This window comes from Protomyctophum bolini (genome assembly GCF_963924005.1).
Source record: "Protomyctophum bolini genome assembly, chromosome: 14".
Classification (NCBI taxonomy): domain Eukaryota; kingdom Metazoa; phylum Chordata; class Actinopteri; order Myctophiformes; family Myctophidae; genus Protomyctophum; species Protomyctophum bolini.
The window spans coordinates 4,901,883-4,922,444 of NC_137875.1; the positions used below are offsets into that span (position 1 = coordinate 4,901,883).

Here is a 20,562-nt window from a genome sequence, read left to right on the forward strand (position 1 = left end):
GGGGTCCACAGACAAATAGATCATTTTGGGGTCTATGCTGTCACAGACGGGGGTCCACAGACAAATAGATCATTTTGGGGTCTATGCTGTCACAGACGGGGGTCCACAGACAAATAGATCATTTTGGGGTCTATGCTGTCACAGACGGGGGTCCACAGACAAATAGATCATTTTGGGGTCTATGCTGTCACAGACGGGGGTCCACAGACAAGTAGATCATTTTGGGGTCTATGCTGTCACAGACGGGGGTCCACAGACAAACAGATCATTTTGGGGTCCTTGACATGAACATGTTAGAGAAGCATTAGGTTAAAGAGCCTCCATAATGTTCATATCCTTTTAGACCAAGTGTATATTGTACTGCAGGCTGTTTGCATTTCTGTCAAATAGTTTTCAATCAATCAAATAAATGAGAAAAGGGCATGTTGTGAGCTTTTACTTTCTGCTACTTTAACTAATGTTGTTAATTCTAAGCATCTTCCCTCCACATAATGACATGCCATTGCTACGTACACATACATACATACACGCACGTGTGTACACATACATGTACATCCATACACAGCTCTGCATAGGAGTGGCCAGCACCACTCAACAATTTGAGAACTACTTCTTCTATCACTTTGATTTGCTTGAACATTGCTTGAACAGTCAACAAACTGAACTGTGGGCCAATGCTGCCACCTGCTGGCACATAACAGAAGTAACAGTTCTACTGTAAAAGGGTTGACAGGGTCGTCAGCTACAATTGACAATGGAGTCATTTATCAGACGCTCTGAATCCAGAGAGACTTACAGTAAGGTTCAACACATGGTAATACATCAAATACATAAAAAATAGTCATCAATAATCATAAGTAAGCTAAGAACCTAACATCTGTCTAACAGTAGAATATTAAACTATGGTACAGTAACACAAAAGAGTGCTATGTCTACACAAACAAGCTATCTACTCTCTAACAGGAGTATAAAGCATGTAAACACACATCAGTGAATGTATGAAACACAATGACTGAACCCACAGAAGCTACCGGAGCACATCCTTCAGAGAATTAATTAATTAGGTGCATTCAGACAGTTTGTTATAATGACAAACATTTATAAAACGTGAAATAATTGTCCAGTACTACTCAACTCCATCCCCAAAGGCAGTCTACAAGTAAGGTCAATATAGTAGCCTAATAGTTAAACAAAATGTGAAATAATTGTCCTACAGTACTAACTGCATCCCCAAAGGCAGTCTCTCACTTGGTCAATAGTAGGCTATAGGCCTAATAGTTACATTAGTCTCTTACTTGGCCAATAGTAGGCTATAGGCCTAATAGTTACATTTAACAAGACATTCTTGAACACAAACAAAAGTAGATAATGTGCACAAACTTGGGGAAACTCGACAACAACTGTTTCAGGAGGATATTATGAACACAAAAAGCAGTTAATGTGCAACCAATAAGCTGTATAATAACATCTATCTTTAATATGTTGGTACTTTATACACCTTGATAAGGAATAAGTCTCTTCCAGACTCACTGTGGTTGAATGGCTGCACAACCCACTTCTACAATGGTCACTTCTCTAATATGTCATCAAAAACAACATCTGGTGTAGGCCTATATAGTTAACACACACACACACACACACACACACACACACACACACACACACACACACACACACACACACACACACACACACACACACACACACACACACACACACACACACACACACACACACACACACAACACACTTGTGACTTGTGTTGTGTTTCACAATTGAAATTAAAGAGTCCAATATGGGCTCAGACTCAGAGGCGGTCATAGCCCCTCTCGGAACCCTACATAAAGCTTTTATGAAATTTGATTGTCGCTTTATCAAAGTGTCAGAAACTTTACTACATTTGGGTTCTGCTTGTGGGGCTAAGGCGGTCGACAATGACACACGTTTGAACAGCACATTTCTGCACGGCGGCAGAAGCAATGAACAATAATGTGTGTCTTACTTACCTGGGATATAAAGTTCCTTCCCTTTCCCCATGAATTAATCCAACAGGGTAATAGTTGTAGCGAACCAGGCTCGATGAAGAGGTTGAAGGCCGACTGATGATGTGAAGTTTCTTTAATAGATCAACGTGAAAACTAAAAACAAGGACACAAACATATAATCAACACAGGCAGACACATCCAATAATATGAGGCATTCATATAAACAAATACGTTTACAAATAACCAGTAAAAAGGTACATATCAATTATCAAACCATATAAACAAACCAATAAAAAGGTACATATCAAACCATATAAACAAACCAATAAAAAGGTACATATTATCAAACCATAATAGCAAAAATACCAACTAAACAAAATCCCACAACAATATGACACAAACCAATAACCATAAAAATGGACATTCACCTTGTTCCCTCTCCAGCTATAGACGCTAACTTGTTACCATGGCGTCCCAATATCATGATGTCACTCGATCACGTCATTCTCCAGGAAAGTCACTAAAACCAATAAATACATAATTAAAATCCGGCAGTTCGATTTCCATTTCATTTGTTGTTTCATTTGTCTTCATTTGGTGAGGTTAGGCTTAGCTTTTAATGACTATGGTTTGGAGCACATGAGAAACAAACATTTCTGTCTGACTGACGCTGGGCTGTCTTTAGTCAGTATGACTCTGCTGAGTGAGCAAGCTTCCCGTTTGCCCACATAGCCTTTCAAAATAAAGGCCTTTCGTCCATTTCATTCCGGGGTCCGTTACACAGGGTAATAGTTTATTAAATGAGTTTGTAACGCGCTATCCACACTTTTCCTGGGCTGTGTGTGCTCCAGTTCCTGTCGATTTGATCCAATAAAAGCCAATGAAACTGGTCAGATGACCAATGATATCCAATGAAATCAATACTCCATGAACTACAGAGTCAGACCCAAACACCTTTTTCAACATCTAACCAGTTTTATTTGTCTTTTTTTTATTATGCTGCTGTGTTTTATTTAATTGTATCCTTGCAGGCTGCGTTTTATGTAATTAATTTGCATGCACTATACATGGGGACTCAGGAATTACAGTTTAATTGATGAATATATTAATTAATTAGAACTGTTTGCAGAATTACAGTATATTTCAAATACAACTGTAGGCCTGCATTGCACTTTAATGTAGTTACTTAGTTACTATTTAATATTTAGTTACTACTGTATTGTGTTTGGTAGTAAGAGAATCTTACTTATTTCTTTATTGAATTTCTATAATTTTGTCAATGAAAAATAACATGGCATAATAATGTAATGAAAGTTAAACCATAGGCTAATATCCACTTGCAGCCCTGTTGTCTTCATTATATAAACATTTTAAGGCTTACATTTATTTGCGGCTCCAGGTAGATATTGAATTAATTGTTTTGGTCGAAAATGGCTCATTCACCATCTTGGGTTGCCGACCCCTGATCTAACCCATCAAAAAAGAATATTCCTCCCCAACACCACCACCAGGTGGGGCTGCAGCGCCCTCAGCACCCCACACAGGTTTTTATTGATAGCCTGATAGTGGTTCTAATCTTAAATTAAAGTGTTGTCCGGGGACCCCCGGGCCAGGGGTCCCTTTGGGAGGTTACAGGGGGTCCCTGGGCCAGGGGTCCCTTTGGGAGGTTACAGGGGCTCCCCGGGGCCAGGGGTCCCTTTGGGAGGTTACAGGGGGTCCCCGGGCCAGGGGTCCCTTTGGAGGTTACAGGGGGTCCCCGGGCCAGGGGTCCCTTTGGGAGGTTACAGGGGGTCCCGGGGCAAGGGGTCCCTTTGGGAGGTTACAGGGGGTCCCGGGGCAAGGGGTCCCTTTGGGAGGTTACAGGGGGTCCCCGGGCCAGGGGTCCCTTTGGGAGGTTACAGGGGGTCCCCAGCAGAATTAGTTAATATAGACTCACAATCAGTTTAACCACTTTATCCATAAAGTCACAGTGCAACACTTTGTGCCATACACAGTGTGCTCAGCTCACTGACATGACTCTGTCTTCATGCCCAGAGTACAGCTCAGCTCAGCTCACTGACATGACAGCTCAGCACTGGTACCATTACTTACAGTGTTCTGGTCTATTCTATGTAACACTGCTACTGGTACCATTACTTTATACAGTGTTCTGGTCTATTCTACAGTATGTAACACTGCTACTGGTACCATTACTTTATACAGTGTTCTGGTCTATTCTACAGTATGTAACACTGTCTGGTACTGGTACCATTACTTTATACAGTGTTCTGGTCTATTCTATGTAACACTGTCTGGTACTGGTACCATTACTTTATACAGTGTTCTGGTCTATTCTATGTAACACTGTCTGGTACTGGTACCATTACTTTATACAGTGTTCTGGTCTATTCTATGTAACACTGTCTGGTACTGGTACCATTACTTTATACAGTGTTCTGGTCTATTCTATGTAACACTGTCTGGTACTGGTACCATTACTTTATACAGTGTTCTGGTCTATTCTATGTAACACTGTCTGGTACTGGTACCATTACTTTATACAGTGTTCTGGTCTATTCTATGTAACACTGTCTGGTACTGGTACCATTACTTTATACAGTGTTCTGGTCTATTCTATGTAACACTGTCTGGTACTGGTACCATTACTTTATACAGTGTTCTGGTCTATTCTATGTAACACTGTCTGCTACTGGTACCATTACTTTATACAGTGTTCTGGTCTATTCTATGTAACACTGTCTGCTACTGGTACCATTACTTTATACAGTGTTCTGGTCTATTCCATGTAACACTGTCTGCTACTGGTACCATTACTTTATACAGTGTTCTGGTCTATTCTATGTAACACTGTCTGGTACTGGTACCATTACTTTATACAGTGTTCTGGTCTATTCTATGTAACACTGTCTGGTACTGGTACCATTACTTTATACAGTGTTCTGGTCTATTCTATGTAACACTGTCTGCTACTGGTACCATTACTTTATACAGTGTTCTGGTCTATTCTATGTAACACTGTCTGGTACTGGTACCATTACTTTATACAGTGTTCTGGTCTATTCTATGTAACACTGTCTGGTACTGGTACCATTACTTTATACAGTGTTCTGGTCTATTCTATGTAACACTGTCTGGTACTGGTACCATTACTTTATACAGTGTTCTGGTCTATATCTGAGCTATAATTCCATCTGACAGCTTTAAGAGTCTCCTGTCTAGATTATAATGACCACCGGGTTTGTTAAGATTTCAATTCAGACAATAGATTTCAAATTTGCATTATATTTTGTTCTGCATTCTATCAGTTTTAATAATTGATCCAGATAGATGACCGTTTGCAGGCAGCATGTCATTTCTTATGGTATCAACTTTACTTATTGTTGTGAAATAATCAGCTAATTCTTGGGGCTCGGTGATGAAGCGTTCACCCGATTCAATAAATGATGGTGTTTTGCTCATTTTTATCTCTACTCATGATTTGAGAGAGAATACTCCAGCGTTTCTTACCATCATGTATAATTTCTTCAATTCTAGATTGGTAGTTTTAGTTTAGGCTTTTTTCTGTTCACTTAGTTTCTTAAAGAGCGATATGCTAGCCAGTCCTCTGATCTAACTGAATCTACAGAAACTCTATCTTTCCTCAAGCTTCTCAGCGTTGTCAGCTTTTCATCTACTATTTTCAATATGCTTTGAATAATAATCTGAAGTAATTATGAAAGTTTAAATTCTGTTGAAACATTGTAACAATACAAATGTTCTCTCATGGGGTCTACGCTGTCACAGACAGGGGTCCACAGACAAATAGATCATTTTGGGCTCTATGCTGTCACAGACGGGGGTCCACAGACAAATAGATCATTTTGGGGTCTATGCTGTCACAGACGGGGGTCCACAGACAAATAGATCATTTTGGGGTCTATGCTGTCACAGACGGGGGTCCACAGACAAATAGATCATTTTGGGGTCTATGCTGTCACAGACGGGGGTCCACAGACAAATAGATCATTTTGGGGTCTATGCTGTCACAGACGGGGGTCCACAGACAAATAGATCATTTTGGGGTCTATGCTGTCACAGACGGGGGTCCACAGACAAATAGATCATTTTGGGGTCTATGCTGTCACAGACGGGGGTCCACAGACAAATAGATCATTTTGGGGTCTATGCTGTCACAGACGGGGGTCCACAGACAAATAGATCATTTTGGGGTCTATGCTGTCACAGACGGGGGTCCACAGACAAATAGATCATTTTGGGGTCTATGCTGTCACAGACGGGGGTCCACAGACAAATAGATCATTTTGGGGTCTATGCTGTCACAGACGGGGGTCCACAGACAAATAGATCATTTTGGGGTCTATGCTGTCACAGACGGGGGTCCACAGACAAATAGATCATTTTGGGGTCTATGCTGTCACAGACGGGGGTCCACAGACAAATAGATCATTTTGGGGTCTATGCTGTCACAGACGGGGGTCCACAGACAAATAGATCATTTTGGGGTCCTTGACATGAACATGTTTGAGAAGCATTACGTTAAAGAGCCTCCATAAACCATGGTAACCCTCCATCCACAGCCTAGGACCTCCTACAACCTAAAAGTTATCTCACCTCTGATCACAGTTACAGGTGCCTCTTATTAAACTATGGTGACACTTAAACTCCTCCATTAATCACTCATCATGTTTATCTGTCTTTGTCTCAAGTGTTCCAGTAAAAAGTAACCCATCGGCATTTTATCCTTGATGATTCCGTGAGAAGTATTCGCATCAAATCAAGTGTAGCCTGTAGTGTGACGTGTGTGTGTGTGTGTGTGTGTGTGTGTGTGTGTGTGTGTGTGTGTGTGTGTGTGTGTGTGTGTGTGTGTGTGTGTGTGTGCGCGTGCGCGTGCCCTCCCCATTATCACGGTACATTGGCATGCCTTGGACTTTCTCATCAACAGAGCATACCTGATCAGTTTACAGCCACAAGCTACTTTGCCAAACCAAACAAGTGGTTATAGCTGGAAGAATGTGTTTTGATGAAAGTGTTCATCAGAGCTGTGATTACTACTCTAAAGCTGTCGTATGCATGCATGGAATTTGGAACGCAACAAATATTTATGATTGACGAATGTGGATTATTTGGTTCTCTCTCTCTCTCTCAGAGCTGTGGAGGTGTGTGTGTGTGTGTGTGTGTGTGTGTGTGTGTGTGTGTGTGTGTGTGTGTGTGTGTGGGTCATACTGATGTCATTCAGTTCACCTCTCCACTCTCCCATATTGTTGAACACTTAATGCAAGTAGAAGCAGTCAGTCAGTCACACACTACATAATGCTACCAAATGAAGCACCGTCAGTGCTGCAGTGTAGTGGAAAGAAGGTGAGAAATGTGTGATATATTTTGTTATATGTAGCCGTTAATACTTTATGAAAGGAGAAAGCTTGCCAAGAGCGTCAGTTTGATAATAACCGGCCCTGGACAACAGATTCACGGAGTGTATATATGTGGTGTGGTCAGACAGTGACAGTATTATTAAAGTCAACAGCATGCGAGGGACCTGCAGTGAAAACAACAGAATGCATGTTATCTGTTCAGAAAGGCTAACATGACCTCCTGACCTCCCGTTAGTCAGTCGTCCCACTAGTAAAGTACCATGAAGGCTGTCTACAGTCCCACTAGTAAAGTACCATGAAGGCTGTCTACAGTCTCACTAGTAAAGTACCATGAAGGCTGTCTACAGTCCCACTAGTAAAGTACCATGAAGGCTGTCTACAGTCCCACTAGTAAAGTACCATGAAGGCTGTCTTCAGTCCCACTAGTAAAGTACCATGAAGGCTGTCTACAGTCTCACTAGTAAAGTACCATGAAGGCTGTCTACAGTGCCACTAGTAAAGTACCATGAAGGCTGTCTACAGTCCCACTAGTAAAGTACCATGAAGGCTGTCTACAGTCCCACTAGTAAAGTACCATGAAGGCTGTCTACAGTCCCACTAGTAAAGTACCATGAAGGCTGTCTACAGTCCCACTAGTAAAGTACCATGAAGGCTGTCTACAGTGCCTTCGGAAGGTATTCACACCCCTTCACTTTTACCACATTTTGTTTTGTTACAGCCTCATTTCAAAATGGATTAAATTCGTTTTTTTCCTCATCAATCTACACACAATACCCCATAATGATGAAGTGAAAAAAGTTTTTTCAAATATTTTGTTAATTTATAAAAAATAAGAAACTGGAAATGTACATAAGTATTCACACTCTTGACTTAGTACTAAGTTGAGGCACCTTTGGCAGCAATTACAGCCTTAATACTTTTTGGGAATGATCCTACAAGCTTGGCACACTTGAATTTGGGGTATTTCCCCCCTTCTTCTCTGCAGATCCTCTCAAGCTCTGTCAGGTTAGACGGGGAGCGTCGCTGCACAGCTATTTTCAGGTCCTTCCAGAGATGCTCAATGGGGTTCAAGTCTGGGCTCTGGCTGGGCCACTCCAGGACTTTCACAGAGTTGTCCTTAAACCAATCCTTCGTTATCTTAGCTGTGTGCTTGGGGGGGGTCGTTGTCCTGTTGGAAGGTGAATCGCTGACCAAGTCGGAGGTCCTGAGCGCTCTGGAGCAGGTTTTCATCCAGGATGTCTCTGTACACTGCTCCATTCATCTTTCCCTCTATCCTGACAAGTCTCCCAGTTCCTGCCGTTGAAAAATATCCCCACAGCATGATGCTGCCACCACCATGCTTCACCGTAGGGATGGTATTTGCCAGGTGATGAGCGGTGCCTGGGTTCCTCCAGACCGAAGCCTCTCCTCAATAAAAAGGCACATGACAGCCGGGCATCACAGTGCGCATGGAGTTTGCCAAAAGGCACCTAAACGACTCTCAGACCATTATTAACAAGATTCTTTGGTCTGATTAAACAAAAATAGAGCTTTTTGGCCTGAATGGCAAGCCCATCACAAACTTGAAATACTTATCTGAAGTGAAAGTGCATGAGTATTTACTGTATGACTGACTTAATGCTAATGTACTGATTTCAGCTCATCTTGCTCAGCTGACCACCACAGAAACCAGGCTGACTGAAAGTAAGTATGTTTTATAAATATAATATATACTAACATATTATTAAGTCAGGAGCTGTGATGACTGCTGTCAAGCTGTCATATGTAGGCGTGGAATGGAAAAGCATGCTTGCATGGAATGCAGAGCATGTTCTAAATGTCTGTCAGCCTTGCCAGGTAAAAAGAAAAAGAAAAGGTTACGGGTAGGCGGTAGCCAGGTAGTGTACAGTATATAAGATTCTGCTTGCCACAGCATAACACACATCTTCTAAGATGGATACTGCTGCCATGTTCCTGCTCGTCCTCTTCTGCCTGTGTTCAGCCGACACCGACCTGCCGTTCCAGTTGAGCATCAACCACCTCGAGATCCAAGGATCGGCGGTGGAGGTGAACTTCAACCGCCACGACGACCGGCCTACAAACCACATCACAGGTATAAGGATGCTGGAGAGGCTGTTACTGCAGTGTGCACGGCGCAGTCAGACCTGCATGCCTGAGAGGGAGGGTCAGACAGCTATCTTTATACTATAGCCCAGGGGTGGGCAATTATTTTTCCCAAGGGGCCAAATGAGAAACAGAAAATATTTTGGAGGGCCGGGCCAAAAGGCTGAACTTAATTATGCATGATATCAATTTTATTTCTATATAAATAGCAGTAAATGGCATTGTTTTGCAAAGCAATGGTAAACTAAATGTGAAACATTTGACTCAAATTATAGGCAGAGTGACTATTTTACATCATGATGATGTACAATAAGAGCACCCTCCCTTCACATGGGTTTGATTTTTTTACTTTCTACTTGAGACGTTTCCTTTCCCAGTTGAAAACTATGTTTTTGTTTAAGTTACAAGTCCTGTAAATACTAGCATTTTCTTTTAACAATGAGAACATTAGAGTTAGCTCTCTTAATAGTTCCATTCGGAGGACACTGGAGGTGCCACTTTCACAACCCATGGTGCGCTGCTTACTATCGAGAGATGAGTGTTTGTTCTGCCAGATTTACTTTGTGGTTCAACGGTACGTCGATCGACTCGTGTGCCGAAAACAGACGATCCACAAGCTCACGGCGCATCGGCCAAGCTTTCTGAACTTCAGAAGCATGCCACATTCTGGGCGCAACAACGCCATGATACGCAGCATCTTAAAACATCTTAACTTTATTGGCGAGGCGGGTTAAATAAAGCAAAGAAGCATAATGGGATTTAACTTGTCCTCCTGCAAGGAAGTTTGGTAATCAAAGCATGCGCCTGCGCCTACCGTGTTGTGGAGCTGCATGCTTCATGGCTATTTGCATTCACCGACGCAGTCAACAATAAATGCAAAAAGCCGACATTTTCGCATACCTGTATGAGGGGGGTGAAGGAAGAAAGACAGGTTCTCAATCACACGCAATTCACATGCACAGTTGATGTGCAGATTGTACTGTGAGAATACATGGGCTTCAAAATAAAAGCAATGCGGTTTTAGTCCACCCATAAGGTAATTAGAAAGTATGTTTTATTTTCGGATTATCAAGTAATCTTTCACGGGCCGGTCAGAGTCAGCCGGCGGGCCGTATTTGGCCCGCGGGCCGTACAATGCCCAGGTCTGCTATAGCCTATACTAATCTATTCTACACTACTTCATTAGGATAACAAGACAACTCACCCTTTTTGGTGAGTTGTCCGGACAACTCACCCCGAACGTGAAGACAACTCACCAGGGGTGAGACGTCTTCACTTTCGGGGTGAGTTGTCTTCGCTTTCGGCCACTTTCGGGGTGAGTTGTCTGACTGAATATGTACCCTTTGAGCTCTTTTATATACTTTACTGAATATTTCACCAGAATACTTTACTGAATATTTCACCAGAATACAACACAAGAGTCAAATGTAATGTATTTTATCACTTGTAATTTCTCACAGGGGTGGGAAACTTTGATGATGGAGAGGGCCACTATATTTCAAACTCACTCCAGAGGGCCACAATGCATAAAGTCAAAGGCAGCTGATCTACAAGCTCAAAACGTGTCACAGTGCAATGCATTTTGAGCTTGTAGATCTGCTTTTTTTTGCTATTTTTTTAAATTGGAATCCGGAAAAGTAATCTTTTTTTTATTTAATTTCAAATACATTAACTTTATGATTATGAACTGAAATGCAAATATTGGACATAAAAAAAGTCACTAAGCTATTAACACATCAGACTGAAGTAATTAAAGCGGGTTTGGAATTGCAGACGAGGACGTATTCTGTGTTACCCGGGCCTCGTCTGGACACCACATCCGTTTGTTTCTTTTCTCCGTTTGTTTGACCTGATGTGATTGTGTGTATTTATCAATTAATTCATTCATTAATTAACATTAATTCATTTTCAGAAAAGGACAACAAATCTAATGAGGTGGAAGCCCCGGGAGGAGGTTCTGCAGGTGAGATATAGGTTATAGATATTATATAACGTTATATTATTGCGACCATAGAAAACCTGCAAGTCAGTCCGTCCGTCACGCCTCGTGACACGCTCCATAAATGGCCAATACAGAATTAATTCCATATGTTGATCTGCCGTCACCCAGGCAGATGCGAGAGACGTTGCAAAATGACTTACTGTTGCTAAAAGAACACAATAGCGTGACCAGCCAATCAAATCATCGCTATGGGGTGATCAGCCAATCAAATCATCATGTTTGTGTTCATACAAACAGACAAAGTTGGGCATAGGAGGGGCTAGCAATTAGGGTGTGTAATTAAGTCACATTTTGGGTGAACTACTGTACTCCTTTAATTACTATAATTGATCTCAGAGAATAGATAACTTTTTTTGATCATGTATCTTACTGTACAGGTGATCCATATAATCCATAATGGAAAGCTTACTCACTCAACAGTGAAAGTGCATGAGTATTTACTGTATGACTGACTTAATGCTAATGTACTGATTTCAGCTCATCTTGCTCAGCTGACAAGCCAAGTGCAACAACTGTGGAGTAAGTATGTTTTATAAATATAATATATACTAACATACCGTATTACAAGTAAGACGCGCAAACGCGGGAAGCGAACGCAGCTCGTACATATTTGTGGTTACCGGTAAGTAGGAATTGAAAGAATCCCAAAAGGTTCAATTAAATGGAGGACAAGGTACTCACATTTCCACTTTTAAATTGGCACACACTAATAAATAAACGCTCCCCACACGTCTCAAGATTTGCCATTGACAATGAAAGGGGAATTCAGGTCAAATGTCTGTGATGTGTTTTTCAGAAATGGCTGCCAAATTGAGTGCTAGCGAGAGCAACGTGAAAGACCTCCAGGTCCATTTTGCAGACCTCCAAACCAGACTCAGTACCAGTGAGGTCCAAGTTGCAGACCTCCAGACCAGACTCAGTACCAGTGAGGTCCATGTTGCAGACCTCCAAACCAGACTCAGTACCAGTGAGGTCCATGTTGCAGACCTCCAAACCAGACTCAGTACCAGTGAGGTCCATGTTGCAGACCTCCAAACCAGACTCAGTACCAGTGAGGTCCAAGTTGCAGACCTCCAAACCAGACTCGGTACCAGTGAGGTCCATGTTGCAGACCTCCAAACCAGACTCGGTACCAGTGAGGTCCAAGTTGAAGTTATCCAGACCAGACTTAATGCTAGCGAGAGTCATAGTGAGGGCTTTGAGACCAGACTTAATGCTAGTGAGTGTCAGATTGAAGGCTTTGAGACCAGACTTAATGCTAGTGAGAGTCAGATTGAGGGCTTTGAGGCTTTCAGACTCAACACCAGCACGGTCCAGATTGAAGACTTGAAGGAAGAAAGTGAAGGTAATTTGATCCAGATGGTGTTCAGTGAATGCAAGTATAAATGTGTAGTGTTGAAAAGGGACTTACTTTGGGGTTAAATAGTAGTTCACACAAACTGACTTATTATCAGTTACACTCGTCTCCCCACGAAGCCTTGAATTGACCACGACTCAACCGGTCATCACATTATATGCTTATTGGAATGTGACAAAAACTGTGAAAAATCACACCTGTGTGAAGTGAGAGGCGCTCTTATCATCATACATCACATTCCGTGCTCAGCCAATCAAATCATCACAAATGTAATTCCGGCCAATCATGTTTGGCGTGTTCACTTTTCTGCCTTCACATTTTATCTTTGGCCAATCAAATCATCGCTATGGGGTGATCAGCCAATCAAATTCACACAAACAGACTAAGCTGGGCATGGGAGGGGCTAGCACCCCTCAAAAATCTCCATGAATTCAAGGCTTCATGCGGTGTGTAACTAAGTCACATTATGGGTGAACTACTCCTTTAATTACTTTCATTGATCTCAGAGAATAGATAATTGTTTTTGATCATGTATCTTACTGTACAGGTGATCCATATAATCCATAATGGAAAGCTTACTCACTCAACAGTGAAAGTGCATGAGTATTTACTGTATGACTGACTTAATGCTAATGTACTGATTTCAGCTCATCTTGCTCAGCTGACCACCATAGAAACCAGGCTGACTGCTGCTGAAAGTAAGTATGTTTTATAAATATAATATATACTAACATATTATTAAGTATATACAGGTGCATCCATGCGATGTTTTTTAGTTATAGTTCTTCTATTTATAGTGACTCATAGGAATAGACTATGTGACAACCAGGTATAGTCTGGTGAACACCGGAGAGACGGGTGACAGCCGGAATGTAGACGGCACCCGGGTGAGCAGTATGGGTTAGCGCCCCAGCCTGTGTCCTCCGTGAGGAGGAAGCCCAACAACCCTCGGTGAGGCCTTTGGGAGGGCCATGCAAGCAGCAAGCGGAACCGCAGCACCATGTCCCTGCGGGCTGCGGAACCATTGCCCAACACTCCTGAATGAAGTGTCTGGTGCTGGGACTCTGGTGCAACGCACAGGTCCTGAGCCTAGTCCCTCCATGCACCAGAAGTGTACCTCCTAGCCCTGGCAGAGTAGTTCTGGAGTAGTTCCAACGGATTGTGTGCCCCTGGCTTTTCCCTAGTGGGACTGATTGAGGGTAGCTACTGGCCGCACACACTGGTATAGCCAAAGAACACACACTGGTATAACTAAAGAACACACACTGGTATAGCTAAAGAACACACACTGGTATAGCTAAAGAACACACACTGGTATAGCCAAAGAACACACACTGGTATAACTAAAGAACACACACTGGTATAGCTAAAGAACACACACTGGTATAGCTAAAGAACACACACTGGTATAGCCAAAGAACACACACTGGTATAGCCAAAGTGCCAAGAATGTATTATAGGACAAAGAGAATACAGAAACCAACGTTTGGGCAGATAACTGACACACTTCAGGGTAAAAACATTTCAAATGACCATATAGAGCCTGGGCTAGTCTTACAACCAATCACATTCTGACCCATATAGAGCCTGGGCTAGTCTTACAACCAATCACATTCTGACCCATATAGAGCCTGGGCTAGTCTTACAACCAATCACATTCTGACCCATATAGAGCCTGTGCTAGTCTTACAACCAATCACATTCTGACCCATATAGAGCCTGGGCTAGTCTTACAACCAATCACATTCTGACCCATATAGAGCCTGGGCTAGTCTTACAACCAATCACATTCTGACCCATATAGAGCCTGGGCTAGTCTTACAACCAATCACATTCTGACCCATATAGAGCCTGGGCTAGTCTTACAACCAATCACATTCTGACCCATATAGAGCCTGGGCTAGTCTTACAACCAATCACATTCTGATGAGTGCTGAGAGCAATCAGAGTGAAATACTAGCAGCCCTACTATACAGCCCTGGGGGACCCCGGTCAGGTTTAAGTGGATATTAATGAGTAATTATGTGTAAATATTGATGGTACTGTCACACTCACAACATGTTACAATTAACCAAAGTCAGGACTTTACCGTCTTCCACTATTAAATGTCAGTGAGGATCTGACCATTAAGGTGAATGAAAGATTTAGGTTTACAGTTTTCTGGATCCCCAAGGACCCTGTTTTTGTTCTACACTATATATCTTTGCTGAAAATAGCAGATCTACAAGTGCACAACAGAACATGGCCCAGTTCAACACATTGCGAGAAATCTGCTATTTCTGCTCCAGAACAGAGTTACTATAGGGTTCAAGTAATTAATAATAAATGATAATAAATCCTGTCTCTGTATTTGACAGACAGTAATATTCCATGGAGTATTGTTATGTTAGTGACCGTTTAGTTTTAATAGCCTATACTTTGTCTTGTGGAGCTTTACAACAAGATTGGTGTATTGGATTAATATAATAGTATGCTTTTATAATATTTAAAGTGTTTGATAATGCTCCTCCTGTGTTGACAGACAAACCGAAGGTGGCCTTCTCTGTTGGTTTGACTAATAATGGACAAGTTGGACCGTATAGTTCTCGCACCACTCTGATCTACAAGAAGGTCTTCAGTAACATCGGCAACGCCTACAATACATCTACAGGTGATTAAACTACAATCCATCTATGTACACACATGTACTTAAAGTACTACAAGTAAAAAGTAGAAATGTTCCATTTCATGTTTTCAAATGTATAAACATCTTTTGGAAATAGCTCACAATGTGTCGATGTGACAGATTGTGAGCTTGTAGATCGGCTATTTTCAAATGGCTGAAATGCGTTAAAGGCTGAAGTGGTTACTGTATGTTTTGTAGTAATAATCTAAATCTACAAAGTAACTATAACTAAAGTTGTCAAATAAATGTAGTGGAGAAAAGTACAATATTTGGATCCGAGTATATTGTTAATACTCAAGTAAACTACAAATACCAAAATGTTTTACTTAAGTAAATGTACTTAGTTACTTTCCTCCACTGTGTGTTTCACATTGAAAGCAACAGTCCAGAGGAGATGAGGAAAGTAACCTCTTAACTCACACAACTTGTAGATCTGACTTTTTAAATTAAGGTTTTTATTTTTATAATTGTATTTTTAATTTCTATTAATGTAATGTGTTCTCTCTCATCCTGTGTTCTCAAGGGGTATTTTCTGCGCCGGTCAGAGGACTCTATCACTTCACATATACTGCATTTAACATGTGGTCATCAGGGTATTTCTGTGTCTACATGTATAAGAATGAGCTTCAACTCTTATTGAACTGTGGATACAATACTGGTTATGAACAGATATCCAGTGGAATGATGGTAGAGCTGGAGGAGGGAGACACTGTTGACATGCGTTTACGTGCAGGGGACAGGCTCTATGATGACTTAAACAACCACAATGTGTTCAATGGTGTTCTGGTCTATTCTATGTAACACTGTCTGGTACTGGTACCATTACTTTATACAGTGTTCTGGTCTATTCTATGTAACACTGTCTGGTACTGGTACCATTACTTTATACAGTGTTCTGGTCTATTCTATGTAAGATTGTCTGGTACTGGTACCATTACTTTATACAGTGTTCTGGTCTATGCTATGTAACACTGTCGGGTACTGGTACCATTACTTTATACAGTGTTCTGTTCTATTCTATGTAACACTGTCTGGTACTGGTACCATTACATTATACAGTGTTCTGGTCTATTCTATGTAACACTGTCTGCTACTGGTACCATTACTTTATACAGTGTTCTGGTCTATTCTATGTAACACTGTCTGGTACTGGTACCATTACTTTATACAGTGTTCTGGTCTATTCTATGTAACACTGTCTGCTACTGGTACCATTACTTTATACAGTGTTCTGGTCTATTCTATGTAACACTGTCTGCTACTGGTACCATTACTTTATACAGTGTTCTGGTCTATTCTATGTAACACTGTCTGGTACTGGTACCATTACTTTATACAGTGTTCTGGTCTATTCTATGTAACACTGTCTGCTACTGGTACCATTACTTTATACAGTGTTCTGGTCTATTCTATGTAACACTGTCTGCTACTGGTACCATTACTTTATACAGTGTTATGGTCTATTCTATGTAACACTGTCTGGTACTGGTACCATTACTTTATACAGTGTTCTGGTCTATTCTATGTAACACTGTCTGGTACTGGTACCATTACTTTATACAGTGTTCTGGTCTATTCTATGTAACACTGTCTGGTACTGGTACCATTACTTTATACAGTGTTCTGGTCTATTCTATGTAACACTGTCTGGTACTGGTACCATTACTTTATACAGTGTTCTGGTCTATTCTATGTAACACTGTCTGGTACTGGTACCATTACTTTATACAGTGTTCTGGTCTATTCTATGTAACACTGTCTGCTACTGGTACCATTACTTTATACAGTGTTCTGGTCTATTCTATGTAACACTGTCTGGTACTGGTACCATTACTTTATACAGTGTTCTGGTCTATTCTATGTAACACTGTCTGGTACTGGTACCATTACTTTATACAGTGTTCTGGTCTATTCTATGTAACACTGTCTGGTACTGGTACCATTACTTTATACAGTGTTCTGGTCTATATCTGAGCTATAATTCCAGCTGACAGCTTTAAGAGTCTCCTGTCTAGATTATAATTTGTTAAGATTTCAATTCAGACAATAGATTTTTAATTTCAGATACATTAGTGAATGACAATTCAAATTAGAATAATTTGTCCTGCATGATATCATTTTTAATAATTGATCCAGATAGATGACTGTTTGCAGGCATGTCATTTCCTATGGTATCAACTTTACTTAAATAATTGTTGAAATAATCAGCACATTCTTGGGGCTCGGTGATGAAGTGTTCACCCGATTCAATAAATGATGGTGTTTTGCTCATTTTATCTCTACCGGTGATTTGATTGAGAGAGAATACTCCAGCGTTTTTATCATCTTGTATAATTTCTACAATTCTAGATTGGTAGTTTAGGCTTTTTTCTGTTCATTTAATGTGGTCACTTTGTCTCTTAAAGAGCGATATGCTAGCCAGTCCTCTGATCTACCTGAATCTACAGAAACTCTTTTACCTTCATCTCTATCTTTCATCAAGCTTCTCAGCGTTATCAGCTTTTCATCTACTATTTTCAATAGGCCTATGCTTTGAAAAACTAATCTGAAATAAAATCTGAAAGTTTAAATTGTGTTGAAACATTGTAACAATACACATCTTCTCTCATGGGCTCTATGCTGTCACAGACGGGGGTCCACAGACAAATAGATCATTTTGGGGTCTACGCTGTCACAGACGGGGGTCCACAGACAAATAGATCATTTTGGGGTCTACGCTGTCACAGACGGGGGTCCACAGACAAATAGATCATTTTGGGGTCTATGCTGTCACAGACGGGGGTCCACAGACAAATAGATCATTTTGGGGTCTATGCTGTCACAGACGGGGGTCCACAGACAAATAGATCATTTTGGGGTCTATGCTGTCACAGACGGGGGTCCACAGACAAATAGATCATTTTGGGGTCTATGCTGTCACAGACGGGGGTCCACAGACAAATAGATCATTTTGGGGTCTATGCTGTCACAGACGGGGGTCCACAGACAAATAGATCATTTTGGGGTCTATGCTGTCACAGACGGGGGTCCACAGACAAATAGATCATTTTGGGGTCTATGCTGTCACAGACGGGGGTCCACAGACAAATGGATCATTTTGGGGTCCTTGACATGAACATGTTAGAGAAGCATTAGGTTAAAGAGCCTCCATAATGTTCATATCCTTTTAGACCAAGTGTATATTGTACTGCAGGCTGTTTGCATTTCTGTCAAATAATTTTCAATCAATCAAATAAATGAGAAAAGGGCATGTTGTGAGCTTTTACTGTAGTTCTGCTACTTTGACTAATTCTGAGCATTTTCCCTCCAAATAATGACATTTCTACATACATACACGCACGTGTGTACACATACATGTACACATACATACACAGTTCAGCATAGGATGATGAATTGAACAAGGTGGACCTTGTTGTAAACAAGTGTAATGCTTAATTGGGACGTCTACTCACAGTTAACTGTCTTTGTATTGAGTTTGTGCTTGAAATGTGCTGTAATTCTGCAAACTGTTAATAAATATTTCAATCAATATATCAATCAATCAATCAATCAGCACCACTCAACAATGTGAGAACTACTTCTTCTATCACTTTGATTTGCTTGAACATTGCTTGAACAGTCAAACTGAACTGTGGGCCAATGCTGCCACCTGCTGGCACATAACAGAAGTAACAGTTCTACTGTAAAAGGGTTGACAGGGTCGTCAGCTACAATTTACAATGGAGTCATTTATCAGACGCTCTGAATCCAGAGAGACTTACAGTAAGGTTCAACACATGGTAATACATCAAATACATCAAAAAATAGTCATCAATAATCATAAGTAAGCTAAGAACCTAACATCTGTCTAACAGTAGAATATTAAACTATGGTACAGTAACACAAAAGAGTGTTATTTCTACAGTCATAAACATGCTATCTACTCTCTAACAGGAGTATAAAGCATGTAAACACACATCAGTGAATGTGTGAAACACAATGACTGAACCCACAGAAGCTACCGGAGCACATCCTTCAGAGAATTAATTAATTAGGTGCAGTTTGTTATAATGACAAACATTTATAAAACGTGAAATAATTGTACAGTACTACTCAACCCCATCCCCAAAGGCAGTCTCCAAGTAAGGTCAATATAGTAGGCTAATAGTTAAACAAAAAGGTGAAATAATTGTCCTACAGTACTACCCAACTGCATCCCCAAAGGCAGTCTCTTACTTGGTCAATAGTAGGCTATAGGCCTAATAGTTACATTAGTCTCTTACTTGGCCAATAGTAGGCTATAGGCCTAATAGTTACATTAGTCTCTTACTTGGCCAATAGTAGGCTATAGGCCTAATAGTTACATTTAACAAGAAATTATTGAACACAAACAAAAGTAGATAATGTGCACAAACTTGGGGAAACTCGACAACAATTGTTTCAGGAGGATATTATGAACACAAAAAGCAGTTAATGTGCAACCAATAAGCTGTATAATAACATCTATCTATAATATGTTGGTACTTTATACACCTTGATAAGGAATGTCTCTTCAACCAAGCTGTATAATAACATCTATCTATAATATGTTGGTACTTTATACACCTTGATAAGGAATGTCTCTTCAACCAAGCTGTATAATAACATCTATCTATAATATGTTGGTACTTTATACACCTTGATAAGGAATATGTCTCTTCCAGAGTCACTGTGGTTGAATGGCTGCACAACCCACTTCTACAATGGTCACTTCTCTAATATGTCATCAACAACAACATCTGATGTAGGCCACACACACACACACACACACACACACACACACACACACACACACACACACACACACACACACACACACACACACACACACACACACACACACACACACACACACACACAACTGTGTTGGATCGACTTACAGAACCTTGTATTCTAAATTGAGAGTCCAATATGGGCTCAGAGGCGTTCAATGACACACGTTTTAACAGCACATTTCTGCACGGCGGCAGAAGCAATAAACAATAATCTTACTCACCTGGGATAAAGTTCCTTCCCTTTCCCCATGAATTAATCCAACAGGGTAATAGTTTATTAAATTA

The 20,562-nt window shown here is 40.9% G+C and overlaps 1 protein-coding gene across 1 annotated transcript in view; it reads left to right on the top strand.

Moving 5' to 3' along the window:
• Positions 1-13,386, top strand: part of LOC308328344 (uncharacterized protein) — a gene marked incomplete at its 3' end in the record, with an annotated part of 33,319 nt that extends 19,933 nt beyond the window's left edge. Inside the window, exons 4-5 of the mRNA XM_080782120.1 lie at positions 12,259-12,807; positions 13,367-13,386. Of these exons, the coding sequence (XP_080638246.1) occupies positions 12,259-12,807; positions 13,367-13,386 (569 nt within the window). The remainder of the gene's footprint in view (positions 1-12,258; positions 12,808-13,366) is intronic.
• Positions 13,387-20,562: the final 7,176 nt, after the last annotated feature.